Source organism: Theobroma cacao, chromosome 10 (genome assembly GCF_053813885.1).
Source record: "Theobroma cacao isolate CCN51 chromosome 10, ASM5381388v1, whole genome shotgun sequence".
In the NCBI taxonomy this organism is placed as follows: domain Eukaryota; kingdom Viridiplantae; phylum Streptophyta; class Magnoliopsida; order Malvales; family Malvaceae; genus Theobroma; species Theobroma cacao.
Genome location: NC_142648.1, coordinates 28,126,983 through 28,135,638, shown reverse-complemented (window position 1 = coordinate 28,135,638; position 8,656 = coordinate 28,126,983). Strand labels below are relative to the sequence as shown.

General features: G+C 34.5%; 1 protein-coding gene across 5 annotated transcripts; it reads left to right on the top strand.

Annotated features, from left to right (window-relative positions):
* Window positions 1–2,165: 2,165 nt before the first annotated feature.
* Window positions 2,166–8,553, top strand: LOC18587428 (TLC ATP/ADP transporter). 5 transcript variants are annotated; one of them, XM_007011193.3, is made up of 13 exons: window positions 2,167–2,383; window positions 2,477–2,641; window positions 3,800–3,898; window positions 4,014–4,136; window positions 4,231–4,299; window positions 4,374–4,470; window positions 4,567–4,669; window positions 5,252–5,465; window positions 6,141–6,254; window positions 6,434–6,565; window positions 6,804–6,884; window positions 7,290–7,406; window positions 7,849–8,553. In XM_007011193.3, the coding sequence occupies exons 1-13, from the start codon at window positions 2,267–2,269 to the stop codon at window positions 7,933–7,935; spliced, it is 1,518 nt and encodes a 505-aa protein (XP_007011255.2). In that variant the 5' UTR covers window positions 2,167–2,266; the 3' UTR covers window positions 7,936–8,553. The 5 variants fall into 5 exon arrangements, with proteins under 5 accessions (XP_017984842.1, XP_007011255.2, XP_088658585.1 ...); XM_018129353.2 differs by lacking the exon at window positions 6,141–6,254 and having other exon boundaries at window positions 2,166–2,383; XM_088802459.1 differs by lacking the exon at window positions 2,167–2,383 and having other exon boundaries at window positions 2,502–2,641; window positions 4,021–4,136.
* The last annotated feature ends 103 nt before the right edge of the window (window positions 8,554–8,656 follow it).

Here is an 8,656-nt window from a genome sequence, read left to right as displayed (position 1 = left end):
ATATTAAATATAAATATTTGTTCCTAAAAAATGATAAATGCATTTAAATTAAAATGGGCTAGACCCAAGTAAAAAAGTTATAACTTGTTGGGCTGCAATCGGCCCAACCCGACGGTCCGTGGGAGCCCAAATCCACTATGCCAGGCCTGCTTCTGGAAGCCCGCAAGGTGAGATTCAAAACGCACCGTTTTGATGCCTGCGAAGCCGCTCAAAACGACGCCGTTTGGCCGGGTCCTTTCAGCTTCTGCTTGCCTCTCCGAAACGACGCCGTTTTGCCCCCCTAAACCTAGGTATTTAACCCCCTTTTCTCTCTTTCTCTCCTCACTTTCAACTCTCACTTTCTCTCTCTAGCGGCGGCACCCTCCCTTCTCTCTCTAAAAATTTTTTCTTCTCTCTTCCGGCGCCGGCGTCCTCCCCTCTCCTCTCGAATTTCTCTCTCCTAGCCGGCGAATCACTTCGCCTTCCGTTGCCGGCGTCAAGCTCTTCTCTCTGCCGGCGGTTCCTTCTTTTTCTCTCTCTCGCTTTCTCTTCTCAGATCTCACCCCTCTTTCTTTTTTTTGTTGTTGTTTTCTTTTCTTTTTCTCCTTGTGGCTAACTGTTGTTGTTTGTTTCTTTTTTGTGCAGGGTTTTAAAGAGCCGGGTTGTCCAATTTTTTGGACAACCCGGCGAGGGGTTTCTGGCACCCCTGGAGTTGGTGGCCAGAACCCCCCATCCCGCGTAGTGGGTGGGGGATGGGACGGCGACGGGATGGCTGGGCGTACGCCCAGCCATCCCGATTTTTTTTTTTTTTTATTTTTTTTTTGTTTAAAAAATTTTATTTTATTTATACTTATTTATATTTCTTTTATTTTTTAATTTGTGTGTCTACATTTTCCCATTGGGTTTTTCTTGATAAGGTTTTTAATGAGGCAGTATTTCAAAAGTGTATTTTATAAAAGAATTATGTACTCTTTTTCCTTCACTCAGATTTTTCCCATGAGTTTTTTCCTAGTAAGGTTTTAACGAGGCATATTCTTAATACAATGGATGTTCAAGGGAGAGTGTTATAAATAAATATGTGAATATCCATTATATTGTGACTCAAGAAGTACAGACCAAGTCAAACAGCTTAAAAGGCAAAATACAAGAAATGTAGTATGATTTGAACTCTTAGATAGAATTAGATTAGGATTATGATTCAAGAGGTTGTTAGCCTATAAATAGATCCCTTCACTTCATTTGTAAAGATACAATTCAATAAATATCTCTTTTCTCCTCTTAAACACTTTCTTTATTCTCTTTAATTATTCTTTTAAGTTATCTTTATTTGTTCTTTTTAAATTTATTTTATAACAAATTATAATTTATATAATGTGGTAATTTTTAAAATTGATGAAGGATAAAATTATGTTTTCAATATTGTAACGTCATTAAATTAACAGAAATATTGACAATGGACTAATGGTTGGACTTATGTGTTTAACGAAAAATATTCTTCTGAGGTAAACTATCTATTTTAAAAATTAATGGATATGTATAAAATTATGATTAAAAGTTAAGGAGTTATTTACCCTAAATTTTATATTGCAACATATGTTAGAGATTTCATGTTTGACATTTTCAAGTAATTAAAAATTGTATTTTTTTTTCTAAAAAGCAAATGTAATTTTAAAGTGAGTTTGGGTTTGGCATTAAGGTTTGGTCTGACCTTATAGATAAATTTCATTCATCATTGTTGACTTGTTATTTTGGTCCCATTTTAATTTTTAATTTTTGAATTATTTTATTTAAATTTTTAAATTTGTTTAGGTAATTTCATTTTTTTGATTTTTTTGTTATATTATTTCATTAATAATTGAAAAAAGTGCACAAAATATATTAATAAAATGTTTACATGACGTGTCATTTAATTTGAAATATAAATATTAAATTTTAACAAAATAATTTGACAATCCAAATGAAATTTTTTTAAAGGTTAAGATCCAATCCTTTCACCTTTGCCTTATTAGGTTTTTTTTTTTAAACCAAATTTTATTTATTAGTTTTGTTTGAAAGATTGTGAAATTTCTGAGGCCTATTTGCTAATAGTAAATTATATTGAGGCAAACACAATATCATATAAACTAAAGGGGCTTTCATGCAATACACTAAAAATCTTTGGAAATTCCTCTGCTTTGAGCTCCCCTGTTTTTCTCGCCGTTGACATTGAAATGATGTTTCATAGTTCTCTGATCCAGTTCTTCGTTTTCAACTGATTAATCCAGGAAAACCCAGAAAGATAAAACAAATGAAAATGATAGAATTAATAGGTAGGAGGCGTTTAGATGCATTCATCTCCATATTTGTTACAGCGCACCCTCATGAGATCCCTGCTCTGCTCCACTCTTCTTCTTGTTTCTTCTTTGTAAGTCATAATTACATAGAATTATGGATTCAATTTTAATAAAAAAATCATATTATTAATCTGGGCCTTTTTTATTTTTATTTCTTCTTTCAGGTTTTGTGTGCTTATTTCGTGGTGCTGCCATTGAGGGATGAAGGGGCAATTTCCTTGGGATTAGCTAATTTGCCTGGATTGTTTGTTGGGTCATTACTTTTGACTTTGATAGCTGCTCCTGTTTCAACTCTCATCTTCTCTTTGCCTAATCTTTCCAAAGTCAAGGTATATATCAATTTACTTCGTAATTCATTTTTTTTATTGTTTTTGTTCTTGGATTTTGGAATTTTAGTGAAAAGTTGAAAATGGGCAGTCTTTAGATATAGAAAGTTTAGAGATGGATTGTAAAGTTTATCTCTTTTGTTGTTTATAATGTAGAAATTATATTTAGTTGTTGATTTTGCTACTTGCTTTTTGTTTCTGAGTGTGAAAGGTAAAAAGTGCGATTGAATATAAAAGCGAATGATAGTATTGAAGAACTAAAAGTTAAAATTCTCACTTTCATAAACAACAAAATGCTGAATTTTACTTTAAACCAGTATGCTCTAATTGCGGTTAATCTTTGCTTAGATTATGTAAAGAGCTATGAGTTATGACCTGGCTATTGTTCCAGTCGAGTGGAGTTCTTTGATGGATGGATTGCAAAGTTTAGCTCTTTTGTTATTGTAGTTGATAATGTGGCCATTCTGTTTGGAATCATACTGCATGTAAAGAGTAAATGAGCTGGTTAGGGTTCCAGAGGTGGGATCTTGGGAGGGATGAAATGGAACGTTTAGCACCGTTTCTTTTTGTTTTCGTTGATAAAGTAGCATTTGCAAGACTTTGTTTATTTATTTTTATATATCTATATGTTGGGTTAAAGAGTGGAAGGCAACTCTCTTCCCCCTCTCACATAAATGGATAAGAGAATACCATACATGTGATCATTGTTAGAAACCATGTTCTTCTGTGTGTTGATGCACAGCCTTCAGCATTGAACCAAAAAGTAGTGGAAATGATTTTCTTATCCACATTTTGTATATGCTTGTTTATGCAATTTTATCATGTTAAGCTGTATCTCTTTTTCATGTGGTTTTAGTCAAAAACTACTTTTAAAGAACATGCCAACAAAGCGATGCAACATTGTGCTTTATTGGCGTTGTTTGTGGCTTGTTTTATTAAGTCAATGTTTCAATTTTCATTAAAATCTATCTATAATTTGTAAATAATTAAGTTTGAGATCTGTAGTTCCAGTGATCTGTGCATGACTGTGTGTTTCACTTTGTCATTTTATCCTTTTAAAATCACGAAAAATTCTTTGAGGTCCATAACTATTTGTGACCAGTAATGTTCTTCATGTTTTGTTACATATGATTCTATAATTCGTGCTTCTTGAAATTTCAGGCTTTGGTTTTGATACACAGGTTTTTTAGTGTATCACTTGTTGTATTCTTCATTCTATGGCATACTTCGTCAACGGAGTCAATGCGATCCCAGTCAAAGGTAAATGAAAAGGCCCATGAGGTGGTGTTCCTTCTCATGTATGATCCTTGTTTGTGATCAGAAAATTGATTCTTTATATCATTTTGTAGTGATGTGTGGTGCAAATCATTTGTAGGATTCAGTTGCCTTTTCCACTGAACTAAAAGTCAAAATTGATCAAGCCAGCCCTGTTGATTCCATAGGTTGGGGAAACCATGGTTGGTTTTATGTTTCAGTGAGAATTGGATTGTTCCTTTGGGTATGAAATCTATTTGTGATTAGTTTTGGCTACAAACTGTTATCTACTATTTTTCATTTTTAATAATGGGATTTTTCTCCTTTTTTATTGGAAGGTTTCCCTGCTTAACCTTATTACCATCTCTTCAACTTGGGCTAGAGTAATTGATGTCATGGATAATGAGGTATTGATGCTTTCACCACTTCTCTATGAAGATTATGATTTCCTGTGTGCCCTCAAATTCTGTTTTGGGTTCAGTCAGGTTCAAGATTGTTTGGTTTCATTGGTGCTGGTGCAACGCTTGGCCAGCTTTTTGGGTCTTTGTTTGCCACGGGAATGGCCTGGCTGGGGTCATGTATGTATCCCCATTTGATTATCTGCATGTAGGGTTGTCAATATTTGGTCTTTTAGTAGTTTTTCTTTTCTTTTTCTTTGTTCTGTTAATTCGCAGTTCTACTCCTATTTGCTGCCATTTTGATGGAACTAGCGGCACAGTCATCGAAAGGGATCAGCAAGGATATAGCGCATCTCCCTGAAGAGTTATCTCCTATCAGGTTAGCTAAACTCAATATGTTTGTTTCTGCAGTTAATATGTGAAAGACTGCAATAGTGCATCTTATTAGATTTTTTTTTTTTGGGGGGGGGGGGGTGTGTGGGGGGAAGGGGGGAATTCATGGGAGTTGGAATTTGTTGTATGATTAGGATGGGAGTTAGAAAGACCTTGACATTTGTGAACTATGAAATTTATTACCTGTATTGAACAATTGTTGGAATTCTGCCTATCTTACTTATTCACATCAAGCATGTGATGAGAGATGGCTTATCAAATAATGTCTTAGCTTACTATGTCGAGTAATACAATTTAATGGGGGTAGTAGGTGTATGATTCGTGGATGCCATGTTGATTGTTCAATATTAAATGAAGAATCACTACACCAATATAAAGTGACTAAATTTCATTCATCTTACCTTATCATGACTTGCACCCTTAGAGATTAACTGCCACTGTATGTAACTGTAGGAAAATTTTTTAGAAAAGGGCTTCTACTTTCCTTTGCAAGTTTATCATGAACCTGCATACATGAATTTTGAGGATTGAACCTCCTATTTTCTAACTTAATTGCATTTTCTTTTAGAAAAGCTGACTTGGATCAACAAAAAGATGCTGATGATGAGCAGACTGCATCTGCTGTCAAAGTTTCTTCTCCTAAACTAACTACCTCTCTGGTGGAGCCTCAGCTTTGGGCCATCTTAGACGGCCTGCGGCTCATATTGTCATCAACATATTTGTTGCATGTGTCATTGTTCCTCTGGTTGAGTGCAGTTGTCTCCTCTTTCTTCTATTTTCAGGTAAAACTATTGTTTAAGTCATACATGTAGGTTGAGTTTACCTACTTTGCATGCTAAATACTGCTACTAAACATTGCTATGTATATTCTGAGACACTGTTTTTATTTTATGTATGTTCGGGCAAAAGTATGCAGTGTTTAAGAGTTTGTACACTGGAGATAGACTTTTTGTTTGAGCAAACAATTTAAAATCCGCATGGAACTTGATTTTATAGACCATTGATGGATCTAGGATTGGCTTAAGGAAATAAAATGTAAAGTAGAATGTGATTTATGAGCTTTTCTAGAGATTATGCCATATTTCTGTTGGTCAGGGACTTTAATAAGAGTATAAAGTAGACTTTAAATAGAAAATGCATCATTTCCTCCTACATTAATATATAAAAGTGTAAAGTACTTATATGCTTTTTGACTGTGTTGACTATGTTTCCTTGTTTTTTGCTAAACGTAACTAGGTTAGGGCTTCAGACTGGAGAAAATTTTGTTCCACTGGTTCTGAAATTTTAGGAAGCATTTTTTTTTCCTTATGTACTTGCTTCAAAGTGTACAATACTATGCCCATAGTGTTTAATTTATTATGTAAGGGCCTTTCTTGTTTAGTGTGATGTGCTTTATAATAAGTGCTTGCTGTATATTTTCTCATCACTTTTACCTCACCCCTCCCTACTCATTGCAGAAAGTAAATGTAATTGCCATGACAGTTGCAAGCTCAGTTGGCAGAAGAAGATTGTTTGCCCAGATAAATAGCTTTATTGCTGTTTTTATTCTCACTGGACAACTTACTTTAACAGTATGCTATGCTTCAGATGAGTTTCTGCAGTTTGTTTTGATCTAATATTTACACGTCACAATAAGGAAGATAAGCTTTTTTTTTTAACATCTATGGTCTTGTGGGGTCCACGTCATTGATGGCTGCGGCATTTTCATTTATTTAATATCCTAACTTTTACCAATATTATTTTTCAACAGGGGCGCATTCTTACTGTTGCTGGGGTTACTATAGCTCTATGTTGCACTCCATTTGTTGCTTTCTCAAATCTGGTTGCAGTTGCTATATGGCCAACTTGGAAAGTGGTTGCCCTTTCTGAGACCCTAAGAAAGGTTTGCTGCCATTGACTGTCTCATTTCTGTTCCTCTATACTGTTTTGCCCTTTTTATTTAATCACGTGGAATCTATTTTGCTACTGTTATCATTATGCTTTACTTTGGATTGCACTCTATAGGTTTATATTTGCCAAGGCAAATTTGGATAGGTTAGGAAGAGTAAAATTAAGTCATTTGTATTTTACAGTAGTAATGTAAAGTACATATCACTCTTTGACGTTTTGTTACTTTTCAGGTGGTCAATTATGTTGTGACCAAGCCTGGAAGAGAACTCCTATTTACCGTTGTTTCTGAGGATGAGAAGTACAAAGCTAAGGTATGTAAATTTCATTGATGTGTTTTTATGTTTTCCCTTCTTTTCTTTTGAAGTGATTAGGAAGCTTTAATTGATACAAGATATTTCAGGCATGCAGTATGTGCGAATCTTGTCTTTAGTATTTAACTGGACTTCGTTTTAGTATAGTAAACCTCTCAAGTTGAGATGAAGCACCTTAAGTAGTCTTTTAGGCTATGTGCGAACAGTGCTTATTTCCAAAATGTGGCTAGATAGATGTCATTCCAAAATATGTATTCAATACTTCCTAGAATCTCTTTATTACATTCTATCAGAAAAAAGGAAAAGGAATGTCCTCTTGCATGACATGTACTTAATTAATTAGTCTGTGAAATTCTAAAAAAAGAAAAAAAAACTAATCGTGGTTGCTCTGAAAACCTAATGCAGATATGCATCGATGTAATTGTCCAGCGACTTGGGGATGCTACAGCAGCAGGAATATACAAACTACTTTTCAGCATTCTCAATGGGAGGATATCAACAGTGTCTCTATATGCACTTCCTGTACGTCTTGACAATCTTTTATCTACTTGTGCTAGCATAATTGTCTATGCAAGAAGACTCCTAATTCCTTGAACACCTATTGTTTCCTTATTCCATGATGCTATTTTTCCACTTAGCTGTTGTCTTGATAAACTAAAAAAATCCAATACTGAAAAATTGAATGTTGAAGTTTTAAGTACTATGTTTGAACTATAAAATTGTTTTTATGCCTCTTAAATTAGGTGTTTAATAAATTTTGATTGGATTTTCTCCAAAGAAAGATATATGATTTTATAGAGATTTTATTAATAAGCAGAGTTAAAAAGATAGTGTATAAGAATTTTTAATCACTACATAAGGTGGTCTATCCATGTCTTTGTATTTATATATGTATTTACCTTCACTGTTTGTGTCCTTAACCAAGGGCAATGGAGGTTGTTTATCATTTTTCTTTTCTCTCCAGGTCTGTTTACTTTGGATAGTGACAGCATTTTACTTAGGACACCGTCAAACGCAGTTAGCAAAGCTGCAGATTGGGTCCTCATCTTGAAAATTTCTGAAAGATGATTCATTTCACATTTCTTTGGGAGTTGAAGATGCACAGGTCAAAATCCTTCTCATTTATCAACATGTTTGTGAGAAGTAACATGTTCTACGAACTGCTTTGATGATGGCATTAGTTGAAGAGCAGTGCAATATAGTCCGACTTGTATGGAGTTTCTTGTTGTTCTTCTTTGTTAAGGTTGGAAAGGTTATCTCATACAGTTTAAACAGGTGTAATAGCGGTGTCAGCTGGTCCATAGTTGGCTTACAAGTTTCAGACTGTTTGGCATCTTCATTTGCAGTAAGAGGTTGCCCTTTTTGTGCACCGTGCAGCTAATCGACAACTACATGTTAATTTGCTTTTCCTTTGTTAACTGATAACCTTCTTTACCAGTTTTAGTAAAATAGTGTTGCCCAAAAGTTACCAGCTTGTAGGATAAGGTTCCAACAACACTAGTTACACTTTTTTCATCAAGGAAAAGAAAGATTTGTAGAACTTATAGTTGGCATTGGAGTTGCCTAGAATTTACCTACAGATGTCTACATATATTGTACAGTTGTACCAGTTTTTGGCATTCGAAATACAATTGTTGAGAGCCAGTTGGCTGAATCTTATCTTGTAATACCCAAAGTGTGAATTCTGAAACCAGCAATTCAGTTTCAATGTAATGCAAAAAATTGATGGTATAACAGTTTCCTGCCTGAAAGCACAGCAACCAGGCTTACTT